The 17640-nt window shown below is 40.2% G+C and overlaps 1 protein-coding gene across 3 annotated transcripts in view; it reads left to right on the forward strand.

The window, feature by feature from the left end:
- The window catches only part of LOC128689942 (maspardin), a 157390-nt gene that overhangs the window by 49021 nt on the left and 90729 nt on the right, over nucleotides 1–17640 (forward strand). For all 3 annotated transcript variants that reach the window (XM_070088671.1, XM_070088670.1, XM_070088668.1), the window contains 3 exons: nucleotides 4971–5105; nucleotides 10235–10330; nucleotides 15075–15205. In XM_070088671.1, the coding sequence (XP_069944772.1) occupies nucleotides 4971–5105; nucleotides 10235–10330; nucleotides 15075–15205 (362 nt within the window). The remainder of the gene's footprint in view (nucleotides 1–4970; nucleotides 5106–10234; nucleotides 10331–15074; nucleotides 15206–17640) is intronic.

Genomic DNA, 17640 nt, shown 5'->3' on the forward strand with positions numbered 1-17640 from the left:
GAGCTGGCCAGGTTGTATAATAAACCCCAATCAGCCATCGCTACTATTGGTGGTACATCTGCTGCTGCTGCTGTAGCACGTGTCAGCTGTAACTCGTCTGCTGCTGTAGCATCATCTGCTGCTGTAGCATCGTCTGTTGCTGCTGTACCACTGCTGTAGCATCGTCTGCTGCTGCTGTAACATCGTCTGTTGCTGCTGTAGCATCGTCTGTTGCTGCTGTAGCATCGTCTGCTGCTGCTGTAGCATCGTCTGTTGCTGCTGTACCACCGTCAGCTGCTGCTGCTGCTGCTGCTGTAGCATCGTCTGCTGCTGCTGCTGCTGTAGCATCGTCTGCTGCTGCTGTAACATCGTCTGTTGCTGCTGTAGCATCGTCTGCTGCTGCTGTAGCATCGTCTGTTGCTGCTGTACCACCGTCTGCTGCTGCTGCTGCTGCTGTAGCATCGTCTGCTGCTGCTGCAGCATCGTCTGTTGCTGCTGTACCACCGGCAGCTGCTGCTGCTGCTGTAGCATCGTCTGCTGCTGCTGTAGCATCGTCTGCTGCTGCTGTAGCATCGTCTGTTGCTGCTGTACCATCAGCTGCTGCTGCTGCTGCTGTAGCACCGTTGTTGGTGTGGCTTATTGAGAATACCAAGAAACAATTAACCCCAGAGGATTTGCCACCCAGGATAACCCAAAAAAGTCAGTGTCATCGAAGACTGTCTAACTTATTTCCATTGGGGTCCTTAATCTTGTCTCCCAGGATGCAACCCACACAAGTCGACTAACACCCAGGTGAACAGGGAAAAATGCCTGGAACTAGTGCTCATATTGGTGAATTTAAAGCCAGCAAAGGTTGGTTTGAGAGATTTAAGAATCATAGTGACATACACAGTGTGATAAGGCATGTTCTGGAAGAAAATGCCAAACAGGACCTACAGTACTCAGGAGGAAAAGGCACTCCCAGGACACAGTGTCTCATCAGTCATTGCTGCATCTTCAATATAGGTAAGTGTCATTTATTCTTCATTTAGTAGACTAGTACATGCACAATATATACTGTGCATGTACTACTCTACTATTGTGCCTGTATCCTTCTCTGTGTGTGTAGGAAAATGTATATTTCATGTGGTAAAAATTTTTTTTTCATACTTTTGAGTGTCTTGCACGGATTAATTTGATTTCCATTATTTCTTATGGGGAAAATTCATTCGCATACCGATTATTTCGCATAACAATGAGCCCTCTTGCACGGATTAAAGTCGCTATGCGGGGGTCCACTGTATATTTATTTATTTTTTATTTATTTATTTATTAATTTGAACATGATACAGAGAAGTACAAAAGAATACAGTTAAATGCAGCATGCCAAAGCCACTTGAATGCATAGCATTATGGGCAGGCTTAAGATTAACTAAGTAATGAAGTATTCAGTGGTAAAACATTATTGTAAACAGATAAGAAGCACAAATGAGAATTACAAAAACAGGTCATATGGTTGCATGCATTGCTGTACAATCAGTATTTATTTATTTATTTATTTTATTTATTTTATTTATTTAATTTGAACATGATACCTTTCCTAGGGTCGGCCTAGGAAAGGGAGGGAGGGGGTAAAGGAGGTTTTGTGTGCGAGGGGCTTGGACTTCCAGCAGGCATGCGTGAGCGTGTTTGATAGGAGTGAATGGAGACAAATGGTTTTTAATACTTGACGTGCTGTTGGAGTGTGAGCAAAGTAACATTTATGAAGGGGTTCAGGGAAACCGGCAGGCCGGACTTGAGTCCTGGAGATGGGAAGTACAGTGCCTGCACTGTGAAGGAGGGGTGTTAATGTTGCAGTTTAAAAACTGTAGTGTAAAGCACCCTTCTGGCAAGACAGTGATGGAGTGAATGATGGTGAAAGTTTTTCTTTTTCGGGCCACCCTGCCTTGGTGGGAATCGGCCAGTGTGATAATAATAATGATACAGAGGAGTACAAGGAATACAATTTTTAAAGTGCAGCATGCCAAAGCCCTTTGTATGCAGAGCATTATGGGCAGGCTTTACAAAAATTATTGTAAAACAGATAACAATTTAGTACAAATGAGTATTACAAAGACAGGTCATATGGTCATTTACTGTGTTGCTGTGCAATCAGTAGAATGGAGTATTCTGTTAGGTAATGAAGTTAAATAGTAACAAAGTTTGATTGGGTCACAGGTTGACATTTATGAGATTCAATAATGAGATACATATATGAGATACAATTTATGAGATACAATTATTCAGTATTTATTTAGTTGTGGGTGAGTAAGTGATTTTTGAGAAGAGACTTGAATTTATAAACAGACAGCGTTTCTTTTATATTCACACGTAATGAATTCCAGATTTTAGGGCCTTTTATGTGCATTGAGTTTTTGCATAGCGTGCGATGGACACGAGGAACATCAAAGAGTGATCTGTGTCTTGTGTTATGGTCATGTGTTCTGTTGAGGTTGGTAAGATGTTTGAGGGGAGGGTTTATGTCAGAGTTAAGTGTTCTATGTATGTAGTAGGTGCAGTAATAGGTATGGATGTTTTGTATTGTGAGTAGGTTTAGAGTTTTGAATATTGGTGGAGTGTGCTGTCTGTAGTGGGAATTTGTTATCATTCTGACTGCAGCCTTTTGTTGGGTGATTAGTGGTCTGAGATGGTTTACTGTTGTTGAGCCCCATGCACAAATTCCATAGGTGAGATAGGGGTAAATAAGTGAGTGATATAGGGCCAGGAGGGCTGACTGTGGAACATAGTACCGTATCTTCGATAGTATGCCTACGGTCTTGGAAATTTTTTTGGAAATTTGTTGTATATGTGTTTGAAATTTGAGTCTGTTATCAAGGTGGGTTCCTAGGAATTTTCCCTCTGTGAGTTTTGTGATAGGTGATCCATTTATCATTATGTTAAGAGACACATCTGTAGCTCTGTTACCAAACTGAATGTAGTAGGTTTTGTCAATGTTTAGAGTAAGTTTGTTGGTCCTCATCCAGGTTGATATTTTCTGTAATTCAGTATTTACAGTATTGGCTAGCATGACTGGGCTCGTATGAGAGTAGACGTATGTAGTGTCATCTGCAAATAGTGTGGGTTTGAGTAGTTGCGATGCATTTGGTAGGTCATTTATGTATATGAGAAAGAGAAGAAGGCCTAGGACACTTCCCTGTGGGACACCAACTGTAATTGGCTGTGCAAAAGAGTTTGCCCCATTTGTGTACACATATTGGCTTCTGTTGCTGAGGTATGACTTTAGGTAGTTGAGGGAGTTCCCTCTTATACCATAGTGCGACAATTTTATGTACAGCAAGTCGTAGTCATCTGTATCGAAAGCTTTACGTAAGTCAATGAAGATTCCCAGTGGGACTTCTTTTTTCTCTATTGCTGTATAAATATGTTCTAGTATGTGGATAATAGCATCATTAGTATTTTTGTTAGGCCTGAACCCAAATTGACAGGGGTTGAGTATGTTGTGGGAGATGAGGTAGGAATAGATACGCTTATGGATTAATTTTTCAAAATATCAAAACAGCTTGAGACAGTCATTTTAAGTTAGATTAAAGTCCGTAATCCCTTCATAAATGTTACTTTGCTCACACTCCAACAGGTAGGTGACTTGAAGTCCAAGCCCCTCGCACACAAAACCTCCTTTACCCCCTCCCTCCAACCCTTCCTAGGCCGACCCCTACCCCGCCTTCCTTCCACTACAGACTGATACACTCTTGAAGTTATTCTGTTTCGCTCCATTCTCTCTACATGTCCGAACCACCTCAACAACCCTTCCTCAGCCCTCTGGACAACAGTTTTGGTAATCCCGCACCTCCTCCTAACTTCCAAACTACGAATTCTCTGCATTATATTCACACCACACATTGCCCTCAGACATGACATCTCCACTGCCTCCAGCCTTCTCCTCGCTGCAACATTCATCACCCATGCTTCACACCCATATAAGAGCATTGGTAAAACTATACTCTCATACATTCCCCTCTTTGCCTCCAAGGACAAAGTTCTCTGTCTCCACAGACTCCTAAGTGCACCACTCACTCTTTTTCCCTCATCAATTCTATGATTCACCTCATCTTTCATAGACCCATCCGCTGACACGTCCACTCCCAAATATCTGAATACGTTCACCTCCTCCATACTCTCTCCCTCCAATCTGATATTCAATCTTTCATCACCTAATCTTTTTGTTATCCTCATAACCTTACTCTTTCCTGTATTCACCTTTAATTTTCTTCTTTTGCACACCCTACCAAATTCATCCACCAATCTCTGCAGCTTCTCTTCAGAATCTCCCAAGAGCACAGTGTCATCAGCAAAGAGCAGCTGTGACAACTCCCACCCTGTGTGTGATTCTTTATCTTTTAACTCCACGCCTCTTGCCAAGACCCTCGCATTTACTTCTCTTACAACCCCATCTATAAATATATTAAACAACCACGGTGACATCACACATCCTTGTCTAAGGCCTACTTTTACTGGGAAAAAATTTCCCTCTTTTCTACATACTCTAACTTGAGCCTCACTATCCTCGTAAAAACTCTTCACTGCTTTCAGTAACCTACCTCCTACACCATACACTTGCAACATCTGCCACATTGCCCCCCTATCCACCCTGTCATACGCCTTTTCCAAATCCATAAATGCCACAAAGACCTCTTTAGCCTTATCTAAATACTGTTCACTTATATGTTTCACTCTTTTTTAGGTACTAATTATAAGTTAATTAAAAAAATGGGGGGCTACATGTCTTGCCAAATCCAATCAACATTAAAATCAACATGTTTGTCACACATGCTGTTACAATGGGCTGCAATGTGTAATGAGCTTCCTGTTCCCAACATTGTATGCCTAAAAAGTTCTGCTCCCAGTTTTTTATCCATATTTTTTTTACCAGAAAGTGTTTTGATTGCTATTTTTGCATTTATGTGGGTTATTCATATTAAAGAATATCCACTTACGGCATTTTAATGTTGCAGGTATGGAAACTTTATGATGCTGGACCAAGGGGCGTCCGTTGCCCTTTAGTGTGTCTTCCTCCTGTTTGTGGAACTGCCGATTCCTTCTTCAAGCAAATTCTTCCTCTCACAGCACATGGTTATAGAGTTATATCGGTGAGAAAACATTTTAATCAATAAATTTAGTTAATGATTATTTGCTGCTTTATTTATACTTTATTTATAGCACCTGCAACTGCCAAACAGATACAGGTGCTGTTTGTAGACATATACGTACAGTGGAAGCTCGGCTTACGAATGTCCCACCTTGCGAATTCTTTAGGATATGAACAGTCTCTTCTGGATACGAATGAAATTTCAGGGTGCGAACTTACCCCTCAAGGGAGGTTCCTTGGTGAGGGGCTCTTGATCTAGGGAATTGGATCTGTGCTCCAGTTCTGTAAATTAATAATGTTAATAATAATTAGGAGAGGAGAGTTATTAAATGGAGAGTTAGAGGTATTGGGAAGATGGAGGGAATATTTTGAGGAAATGTTAAATGTTGATGAAGATAGGGAAGCTGTGATTTCGTGTATAGGGCAAGGAGGAATAACATCTTCTAGGAGTGAGGAAGAGCCAGTTGTGAGTGTGGGGGAAGTCCGTGAGGCAGTAGGTAAAATGAAAGGGGGTAAGGCAGCCGGGATTGATGGGATAAAGATAGATATGTTAAAAGCAGGTGGGGATATAGTTTTAGAGTGGTTGGTGCTATTATTTAATAAATGTATGGAAGAGGGTAAGGTACCTAGGGATTGGCAAAGAGCATGCATAGTTCCTTTGTATAAAGGCAAAGGGGACAAAAGAGAGTGCAAAAATTATAAGGGTAAAAGTCTGTTGAGTATACCTGGTAAAGTGTATGGTAGAGTTATTATTGAAAGAATTAAAAGGAAGACTGAGAATAGGATAGCAGATGAACAAGGAGGCTTTAGGAAAGGTAGGGGGTGTGTGGACCAGGTGTTTACAGTGAAACATATAAGTGAACAGTATTTAGATAAGGCTAAAGAGGTCTTTGTGGCATTTATGGATTTGGAAAAGGCATATGACAGGGTGGATAGGGGGGCAATGTGGCAGATGTTGCAGGTGTAGGTTACTGAAAGCAGTGAAGAGTTTTTACGAGGATAGTGAGGCTCAAGTTAGAGTGTGTAGGAAAGAGGGAAATTATTTCCCAGTAAAAGTAGGCCTTAGACAAGGATGTGTGATGTCACATGGTTGTTCAATATATTTATAGATGGGGTTGTAAGAGAAGTAAATGCGAGGGTCTTGCCAAGAGGCGTGGAGTTAAAAGATAAAGAATCACACATAAAGTGGGAGTTGTCACAGTTGCTCTTTGCTGATGGCACTGTGCTCTTGGGAGATTCTGAAGAGAAGTTGCAGAGATTGGTGGATGAATTTGGTAGGGTGTGCAAAAGAAGAAACTTAAAAGTAAATGCAGGAAAGAGTAAGGTAATGAGGATAACAAAAAGATTAGGTGATGAAAGATTGGATATCAGATTGGAGGGAGAGAGTATGTAGGAGGTGAATGTATTCAGATATTTGGGAGTGGACGTGTCAGCAGATGGGTCTATGAAAGATGACGTGAATCATAGAATTGATGAGGGGAAAAGGGTGAGTGGTGCACTTAGGAGTCTGTGGAGACAAAGAACTTTGTCCTTGGAGGCAAAGAGGGGAATGTATGAGAGTATAGTTTTACCAACGCTCTTATATGGGTGTTAAGCATGGGTGATGAATGTTGCAGCGAGGAGAAGGCTGGAGGCAGTGGAAATGTCATGTCTGAGGGCAATGTGTTGTGTGAATATAATGCAGAGAATTCGTAGTTTGGAAGTTAGGAGGAGGTGCGGGATTACCAAAACTGTTGTCCAGAGGGCTGAGGAAAGGTTGTTGAGGTGGTTCGGACATGTAGAAAGAATGGAGCGAAACAGAGTGACTTCAAGAGTGTATCAGTCTGTAGTGGAAGGAAGGCTGGGTAGGGGTCAGCCTAGGAAAGGTTAGAGGGAGGGGGTAAAGGAGGTTTTGTGTGCGAGGGGCTTGGACTTCCAGCAGGCATGCGTGAGCGTGTTTGATAGGAGTGAATGGAGACAAATGGTTTTTAATACTTGACGTGCTGTTGGAGTGTGAGCAAAGTAACATTTATGAAGGGGTTCAGGGAAACCGGCAGGCCGGTCTTGAGTCCTGGAGATGGGAAGTACAGTGCCTGCACTCTGAAGGAGGGGTGTTAATGTTGCAGTTTAAAAACTGTAGTGTAAAGCACCCTTCTGGCAAGACAGTGATGGAGTGAATGATGGTGAAAGTTTTTCTTTTTCGGGCCACCCTGCCTTGGTGGGAATCGGCCAGTGTGATAATAAAAAAAAAAAAAAATAATTATTATTAGTATTATTATATGTACATTATTTCGCCCTACATATGATGTAGGGCGAAATGACAGTAGTTTGTTGGATTATGTATTGGTAGATAAAAGACTTTTGAGTAGACTTCAGGATGTACATGTTTATAGAGGGGCCACAGATATATCAGATCACTTTTTAGTTGTAGCTACACTGAGAGTAAAAGGTAGATGGGATACAAGGAGAATAGAAGCATCAGGGAAGAGAGAGGTGAAGGTTTATAAACTAAAAGAGGAGGCAGTTAGGGTAATATATAAACAGCTATTGGAGGATAGATGGGCTAATGAGAGCATAGGCAATGGGGTCGAAGAGGTATGGGGTAGGTTTAAAAATGTATTGTTAGTGTTCAGCAGAAGTTTGTGGTTACAGGAAAGTGGGTGCGGGAGTGAAGAGGAGCGATTGGTTGAATGATGATGTAAAGAAAGTAGTAAGGGAGAAAAAGCTAGCATATGAGAAGTTTTTACAAAGTAGAAGTGATGCTAGGAGGGAAGAGTATATGGAGAAAAAGAGAGAGATTAAGAGAGTGGTGAAGCAATGCAAAAAGAGAGCAAATGAGAGAGTGGGTGAGATGTTATCAACAAATTTTGTTGAAAATAAGAAAAAGTTTTGGAGTGAGATTAACAAGTTAAGGAAGCCTAGAGAACAAATGGATTTGTCAGTTAAAAATAGGAGAGGAGAGTTATTAAATGGAGAGTTAGAGATATTGGGAAGATGGAGGGGATATTTTGAGGAATTGTTAAATGTGGATGAAGATAGGGAAGCTGTGATTTTGTGTATAGGGCAAGGAGGAATAACATCTTGTAGGAGTGAGGAAGAGCCAGTTGTGAGTGTGGGGAAAGTTCGTTAGGCAGTAGGTAAAATGAAAGGGGGTAAGGCAGCCGGGATTGATGGGGGAAAGATAGAAATGTTAAAAGCAGGTGGGGATATAGTTTTGGAGTGGTTGGTGCAATTATTTAATAAATGTATGGAAAAGGGTAAGGTACCTAGGGATTGGCAGAGAGCATGCATGGTTCCTTTGTATAAAGGCAAAGGGGACAAAAGAGAGTGCAAAAATTATAGGGGGATAAGTCTGTTGAGTATACCTGGTAAAATGTATGGTAGAGTTATTATTGAAAGAATTAAGAGTAAGATGGAGAATAGGATAGCAGATGAACAAGGAGGCTTTAGGAAAGGTAGGGGGTGTGTGGACCAGGTGTTTACAGTGAAACATATAAGTGAACAGTATTTAGATAAGGCTAAAGAGGTTTTTGTGGCATTTATGGATTTGGAAAAGGCGTATGACAGGGTGGATAGGGGGGCAGTGTGGCAGATGTTGCAGGTGTATGGTGTAAGTGGTAGGTTACTCAAAGCAGTGAAGAGTTTTTACAAGGATAGTGAGGCTCAAGTTAGAGTATGTAGGAAAGAGGGAGATTATTTCCCAGTAAAAGTAGGCCTTAGACAAGGATGTGTGATGTCACCGTGGTTGTTTAATATATTTATAGATGGGGTTGTAAGAGAAGTAAATGCGAGGGTCTTGGCAAGAGGCGTGGAGTTAAAAGATAAAGAATCACACATAAAGTGGGAGTTGTCACAGTTGCTCTTTGCTGATGACACTGTGCTCTTGGGAGATTCTGAAGAGAAGTTGCAGAGGTTGGTGGATGAATTTGGTAGGGTATGCAAAAGAAGAAAATTAAAAGTGAATACAGGAAAGAGTAAGGTTATGAGGATAACAAAAAGATTAGGTGATGAAAGATTGGATATCAGATTGAAGGGAGAGAGTATGTAGGAGGTGAATGTATTCAGATATTTGGGAGTGGACATGTCAGCGGATGGGTCTATGAAAAATGAGGTGAATCATGGAGTTGATAAGGGGAAAAGGGTGAGCGGTGCACTTAGGAGTCTGTGGAGACAAAGAACTTTGTACTTGGAGGCAAAGAGGGGAATGTATGAGAGTGTATAGTTTTACCAACGCTCTTATATGGGTGTGAAGCATGGGTGATGAATGTTGCAGCGAGGAGAAGGCTGGAGGCAGTGGAGATGTCATGTCTGAGGGCAATGTGTTGTGTGAATATAATGCAGAGTATTTGTAGTTTGGAAGTTAGGAGGAAGTGCGGGATTACCAAAACTGTTGGCCAGAGGGCTGAGGAAGGGTTGTTGAGGTGGTTCGGACATGTAGAGAGAATGGAGCGAAACAGAATGACTTCAAGAGTGTATCAGTCTGCAGTGGTAGGAAGGCGGGGTAGGGGTCGGCCTAGGAAAGGTTGGAGGGAGGCGGTAAAGGAGGTTTTGTGTGCGAGGGGCTTGGACTTCCAGCAGGAATGCGTGAGCATGTTTGATAGGAGTAAATGGAGACGGATGGTTTTTAATACTTGACATGCTGTTGGAGTGTGAGCAAAGTAACATTTATGAAGGGATTCAGGGAAACCAGCAGGCCAGACTTGAGTCCTGGAGATGGGAAGTACAGTGCCTGCACTCTGAAGGAGGGGTGTTAATGTTGCAGTTTAAAAACTGTAGTGTAAAGCACCCTTCTGGCAAGACAGTGATGGAGTGAATGATGGTGAAAGTTTTTCTTTTTCGGGCCACCCTGCCTTGGTGGGAATCGGCCAGTGTGTTAATAATAATAATAATAAAAATATAATAATACAGGCATTTGTCAGTGTAATTACAAAAGTGGGACAATGTATACCAATTGCAATATCTTTCTAATTGCATATTTTTTTTAAACAGTAGTAATAATAATAATTCAGTAATAACAATATTAATATACAGATTGGTATTTCATGTTTCATCTGCAATAGTACCTCTTTGTATTTTGTCCTCTTTGAATTGATTTATTGTAAGTGCTAGCAATAGTTGTAGCCATTATGAAGTATAATCATCCTCTTGCAGGTGGAGTACCCAGTATACTGGACAGTTCCTGAGTGGTGTGAAGGCTTCAGACATCTCCTAGACCTTCTTGAGATTGATCGTGCTCACATATTAGGGGTTAGTTCATACTTTTATAGTAAGGTAACATTCTTGTACTGTATTTTATGCTGAGTCTGGATAACATGAGCTACAAAATATCTTTGAATATTAGACTGTTTTAGGATATTGGTTGCATTTATCAATAAAAAAAAAAAGGGGTGTTTTAAGGATTTTGAAAGATCAAATGTCATAATGCAGTAGGTGCTTAATTATCTGAACTGCTGTAGTATACAGCAAGGTTTATATCTAGGCTTCCTCCTAACAACCGACTTGTCAGTAAATGGAAGTGATTATTTGTTTACAAACCACTGACACATCAGTGACCCCTAGTACAGTAACAACAACATTGAATTCTTCTGTTTCAGCTAAGTAAATTGACCCAGCTTTCTCAAGAATGATTCATGATCCGTACAATAAGTACTATATATCCTTATCTTGTGAACACAATTTTGAAAAATATTCTCCATAGTGTAAAGCACCCTTCTGGCAAGACAGTGATGGAGTGAATGATGGTGAAAGTTTTTCTTTTTCAGGCCACCCTGCCTTGGTGGGAATCGGCCAGTGTGATAATAAAAAAAATAATAAAATAATATTCTCCATATTATGAGGGTTATCCAGTACTAAATCAGGCAGCTGACTGTAGTTTGCAGCTTGTGTAGCTGAGAGCACAGATAAGTAAATGTAGATATGCAGAAGAAAAACATAAGATTAAACTAGGCATAAGAGTGACTACAGGCTGTTGGTTTAACCCTTTCAGGGTCCGTCCCGTAGATCTACGGCTTTACGTTCAGGGTCCAAAACGTAGATATATGCCATGAGCTCAGCTCGCTCTGATAAACTGTGAGGGGTAAATTTGGGCCTAGATATGAGAGAATACATCTATGTGGTATGTGTGCACCACATAAATCCTGCAGCAGACTATGTATAATAGAAAAAAAAACTGAGTCATGATTTTCGATTAAAACAGCGACTTTGCAGTGTTTTTTGTATGTTTTTTTAGTTGTATTTGCGATTTCTTGGTCTCATTTGATAGAATGGAAGACATATTACAGAAATAGAGATGATTTTGATTGGTTTTAGCACTGGAAATGGCTTGAAACTGAGCTCAAAGTAGCGGAAATGTTAAATTTTTGCCGATGTTCAAGAGTAAACAAATGACCTCGCACGTCTAATACATGCCAGCTGGTGGGTCTAATATACATTCACAAATGTGGTGATGATATTTATACAATTATTACAATATTGCATAACAGTAAATCTTCTATTTTTTGGTGTGAATAAAAATTCATTATGTGAATAAAAAATAAAAATGGAATTTATTTGTAAAGCCTCAAAACATAACTAATGAACAGAGGAAATGTTAGTTTAGTGCGAGGAATACCTACATTGTTTATTCTGGACCCTATTTTGAAATTGGAATATTTTGAACTTTGTGTTAAATTGGCCAAATTACCAATTTCCGATCACTTTATTTTGTAGTTGAAACAGTTGACTTGGCAATTTCTTGTGCTCAATCGATAGAATAGAAGTAATACTAGTGAAGTAGCTAAGAATTTGGTCGACTGGAATAATGTAATTGGGCTAAAATGGGAGTCAAAGTCGGCAAAATTGCTGATTCGTAAATATCGCTGACACATCAAAATTCGCGAGAGCATAATTTCCTCAATTTTCCATCAAATTTCATACTTTTTGTTTTATTACCTTCACAAAAAAATTCTCTACAATTTCATAAGAAAAAATAACAAATTTTTTTTTTTTTTTGAAAATTCTTGGACACTGGGCACCACTTCAGATTTTGGCCTTGGACCCTGAAAGGGTTAATACAAGGCTTATTGACAGCTTCTGTTTTCCATCTTCAGTATTTGAATACACTGATGTGCTTTTTTTAATATTATTGGCCTCTAGTTGACATAGATGAACTAATTATATAATTTAGTAAATAAGCATTTTTTTATATTTTTCCTAGACTTCCAGCCAAAATATTAGTACATGTATCTCCTCACTTATCAGCGTACTCATTTAATGACTGCCCGGACTTATGACCAGCTCTCTGATTGGTATGCATACCTAAGTACTGTATATTAAAGCTGATTTCCTCTATTCTGTTTATTACAATATACAGTGGAACCTCGGTTGTCGAATGGACTAGTTGTCAAATAAATAGGTTTTTGAACAAGGAATTTGGTCCTGGTTTTCGTACTTGGTCTTGGTTGTCGACCGACAACGCTCGGATCCCATGATTACCAGAGTCCACAATGTGGGTCTCACCATACGAAAATATACCACAAAGTCACTGTTTTCAACCAATAACACGGTTGCAATTTTTTCCTCGTGCACTGTGTGCTGCAGGATTTTTTTATATTGAGCATACTGACCATGCTTTCTCCCGCAAGAATTTTGCTATTAGCTCTCCTCTGTCAGGTAAGAGGCAGTTAGTTTCAATTACTGTACAGTATTTCAGTTAAACTTTCATTTAAAATTCATTTTTACAGTTTCCAAGTGCTGTATAATTTTATACATTGTTTTATGTAGTAGATAGTACATTATTATTAATAAAATGTCATTTTTGGTCTGGAGTTGATTAATTCTATTTATATTATTCTTTATGGGAAAAATTGGTGTGGTTGTCGAACCGACATCTGGAACGAATTAAGTTCTACAACCGAGGTTCCACTGTTCAGTACACTACTGTTTAAACATTTAAATATATACTAAAAATGTTATAAATTGTGCAAAGGTGACATTAAAACAATATCTAAAGATGGTTGACACAAACCCACTACCAGTATAGTTTACTCCTCGCCTAATGACCAATTCGTCTACCTACTCTTAGGAACAGAACTCCATTGTTAAGCGAGAAGAGACTGTGTTTAAAAGTGATTTATTACTGAATGTGGAGAGATATTTTATCCAGGTATGTTGAAAATCAATAAGTATACCAGTATATCAATGAGTATACCAGGAAAAGTATATGGTAGGGTTATAATTGAAAGAATTAGAGGTAAGACAGAATGTAGGATTGCGGATGAACAAGGAGGTTTCAGAGTGGGTAGGGGATGTGTAGATCAAGTGTTTACATTGAAGCATATATGTCAACAGTATTTAGATAAAGGTAGGGAAGTTTTTATTGCATTTATGGATTTAGAAAAGGCATATGATAGAGTGGATAGGGGAGCAATGTGGCAGATGTTGCAAGTATATGGAATAGGTGGTAAGTTACTAAATGCTGTAAAGAGCTTTTATGAGGATAGTGAGGCTCAGGTTAGGGTGTGTAGAAGAGAGGGAGAATACTTCCCGGTAAAAGTAGGTCTTAGACAGGGATGTGTAATGTCACCATGGTTGTTTAATATATTTATAGATGGGGTTGTAAAAGAAGTAAATGCTAGGGTGTTCGGGAGTGGGGTGGGACTAAATTATGGGGAATCAAATTCAAAATGGGAATTAACACAGTTAATTTTTGCTGATGATACTGTGCTTATGGGAGATTCTAAAGAAAAATTGCAAAGGTTAGTGGATGAGTTTGGGAATGTGTGTAAAGGTAGAAAGTTGAAAGTGAACATAGAAAAGAGCAAGGTGATGAGGGTATCAAATGATTTAGATAAAGAAAAATTGGATATCAAATTGGGGAGGAGGAGTATGGAAGAAGTGAATGTTTTCAGATACTTGGGAGTTGACATGTCGGCAGATGGATTTATGAAGAATGGAGGCAAAGAAGGGAATGTATGAAAGTATAGTAATACCAACACTCTTATATGGGTGTGAAGCTTGGGTGGTAAATGCAGCAGCGAGGAGACGGTTGGAGGCAATGGAGATGTCCTGTCTAAGGGCAATGTGTGGTGTAAATATTATGCAGAAAATTCGGAGTGTGGAAATTAGGAAAAGGTGTGGAGTTAATAAAAGTATTAGTCAGAGGGCAGAAGAGGGGTTGTTGAGGTGGTTTGGTCATTTAGAGAGAATGGATCAAAGTAGAATGACATGGAAAGCATATAAATCTATAGGGGAAGGAAGGCGAGGTAGGGGTCGTCCTCGAAAGGGTTGGAGAGAGGGGGTAAAGGAGGTTTTGTGGGCAAGGGGCTTGGACTTCCAGCAAGCGTGCGTGAGCATGTTAGATAGGAGTGAATGGAGACGAATGGTACTTGGGACCTGACAATCTGTTGGAGTGTGAGCAGGGTAATATTTAGTGAAGGGATTCAGGGAAACCGGTTATTTTCATATAGTTGGACTTGAGTCCTAGAAATGGGAAGTACAATGCCTGCACTTTAAAGGAGGAGTTTGGGATATTGGCAGTTTGGAGGGATATGTTGACGTATATGCTTCTAAGCTGTTGTATTCTGAGGACCTCTGCAAAAACAGTGATTATGTGTGAGTGTGGTGAAAGTGTTGAATGATGATGAAAGCCTTTTCTTTTTGGGGATTTTCATTCTTTTTTGGGTCACCCTGCCTCGGTAGGAGACGGCCGACGTGTTAAAAAAAAAAAAATTGTTGAAAATCAAAAAAATGAGTGACTACATAATTATGAAAGAGCTAACAAACCATACCACAGGCGGGATTTGATCCCGCGGTCAGAGAGTCTCAAAGCTCCAGACTGTCGCGTTAGTTTTGAGACTGACCGCGGGTTCAAATCCCGCCCGTGGTATGGTTTGTTTGCAATCGTGTCATTACGATTTCGTGAGTTATGAAAGAGCTTATAGAGCATAGGCATTCTTGATAATCTACAAAATTCAAATATTTTGTTTATAATCTCAAAATTTTAACATTTCAGGCCTCACTTGGTGGATTTTTGGCCCAGAAGTTTGCCGAAGTCACCTTTAATTGCCCTCGTGTTGCTTCACTCATCCTCTGCAATTCCTTCATTGACACAAAGATCTTTAACTATGCAGATTCTTCTTCCGTGTAAGTGCTGGCCTCATAAGTAAAAAGGTGTACTGCTGACAGTAATAAAAAGAAAACACAGGTACAGAGGAAGCTATTATTGTGGTATTTTACACTACACAAGGCTTGCTCTACACTTCTACTTTCTTCTTTCAACAAACCGGCCGTATCCCACCGAGGCAGGGTGGCCCAAAAAGAAAAACAAAAGCTTCTCTTTTCAAATTTAATAATTTATACAGGAGAAGGGGTTTTGCTCTACACTTATCTTCATAAAAATGAGGGGTGGGCATATCTGCAGTATAGAGGGATGTCTGAACTGTGTATTAGTGTGCTTCTGGCAAGTCAGTGATAGTGTGAGTAATGATGAAAGTGTTTTTTTTTTTTTTTGTGGTCACCCTATTTCGGTAGGAAATGGCCTGTGTGTTAAATATACAGTGGAACCCCTACTTACAAGTGCATCCACATGTGAGTTTTTCCAGATACAAGCAGTCGCTCGGTCAGTTTTTTGCTTCCAGATGCGAGCAAAATTCCCAAATGCAAGCAGGCCTCAAGGGAGGTTCCTTGACACTGGTGAGGGGCTCTTGCTCTTGATCTAGGAAACTGGATCTCAGTTGTTTGTTGGACTATCTTATTGAAACTTGAGCAATGTATGATGGGAAGATGCTTCTAAACATGCACCAAAAATGAAAGAAATCGGACCATAAATGACGGAGTTCACTTCTCAGCCATTAGCCTCCCCTTAGCGAATATATTTTCGTATGGATTTTATGGTTGTATATTCTTGTTTTGTTTGGTCTCATTTGATAAAATGGAAGATATACTACAGAAATAGATATGATTTTGATTGGTTTCATGACAAAAAGTACCTTGAAACTGAGCTCAAAGTAGCAGAAATGTTCGATTCTTTGGCGATGTTCAAGAGTTAACAAATGCCGCCACCATCCAATACCTGTCTGATTGGCACTGCCCCTCAACCTTCACATATTGGAAAGCTCTTCAACACGCTAGCAAAAGTGGGAGCAGACATCTTGAGGTAGCAGTGGCAAACAACATGAAGCAGCAGTGGCAGACATCATGAAGCAGCAGTGGCAGACATCATGAAGCAGCAGTGGCAGACATCATGAAGCAGCAGTGGCAGACATCATGAAGCAGCAGTGGCAGACATCATAAGGTAACAGTGGCAGACAACATGAAGCAGCAGTGGCAGACAACATGAAGCAGCAGTAGCAGACATCATGAAGCAGCAGTGGCAGACATCATGAAGCAGCAGTGGCAGACAACATGAAGCATCAGTGGCAGACACCATGAAGCATCAGTGGCAGACAACATGAAGCATCAGTGGCAGACAACATGAAGCATCAGTGGCAGACACCATGAAGCATCAGTGGTAGACAACATGAAGCATCAGTGGCAGACAACATGAAGCATCAGTGGCAGACAACATGAAGCATCAGTGGCAGACAACATGAAGCATCAGTGGCAGACAACATGAAGCATCAGTGGCAGACAACATGAAGCATCAGTGGCAGACAACATGAAGCATCAGTGGCAGACAACATGAAGCATCAGTGGCAGACAACATGAAGCATCAGTGGCAGACAACATGAAGCATCAGTGGCAGACAACATGAAGCAGCAGTGGCAGACAACATGAAACAGTAGTGGCAGACCTTGTTGTACCCTATACTATAAGCGAGTTTCCGATCGCCACCACGAGATGCCAGTACATATCAAAACAACATTCAGTCCACTCCACTCACGGTGGAGGGAATTCTCGTGTTTTCCTTACATTTCATGCAGTTGTTTTGCAAAATTTCTTGTTTCTAACCATGGGTCCTAAGAAAGCAAGTGCAAAGGACAATGCTGAGAAGAAAAAGAGGATGATTTCCTTGGAATTAAAGCAGGAAATCACAGATAAACTAGGTGGAGGGTTAAGGATTTGGCCAGGCAGTACCAGCTACCACTTCTACGATATGTACAACACTAAAGCAGGAGGAGTCAGTGATAAAATGTAGTATTAAGAGTGTAGCATTAAGAATGTAGCAATTATAAGTCACTGACTTTTTTGGGTTATTCTAGGTTCTCTACACATGTAGTCAGGAGCAGGAATGGCTACTGTGGTGGCCCTATAAACCCCAACAACAACAACAATGGCCACTGTCACCACCATTAGCTACATATGTAATGATGTGTTTTATTCATTCTAGTGTATATATCATGTTTCAATGTTGTTGTTATTGTTATGTCACATTAGATGAATTGTGATAGATAAATAAGCCATAAAGTTGATATTAGGGAAATTATTAAAGTATTTTGTCGTGCCTGGAATTCCACTGGAATGAATTAACTCCATTTCAGTTAATTTAAATAAGGAAAATTGACTCTGCAAACGAGCAAATCCAGATGCGAGCAAGGTCACGAAACGGATTAAACACGTAAGTAGTGGTTCCACTGTAT

Source organism: Cherax quadricarinatus, chromosome 25 (genome assembly GCF_038502225.1).
Source record: "Cherax quadricarinatus isolate ZL_2023a chromosome 25, ASM3850222v1, whole genome shotgun sequence".
In the NCBI taxonomy this organism is placed as follows: domain Eukaryota; kingdom Metazoa; phylum Arthropoda; class Malacostraca; order Decapoda; family Parastacidae; genus Cherax; species Cherax quadricarinatus.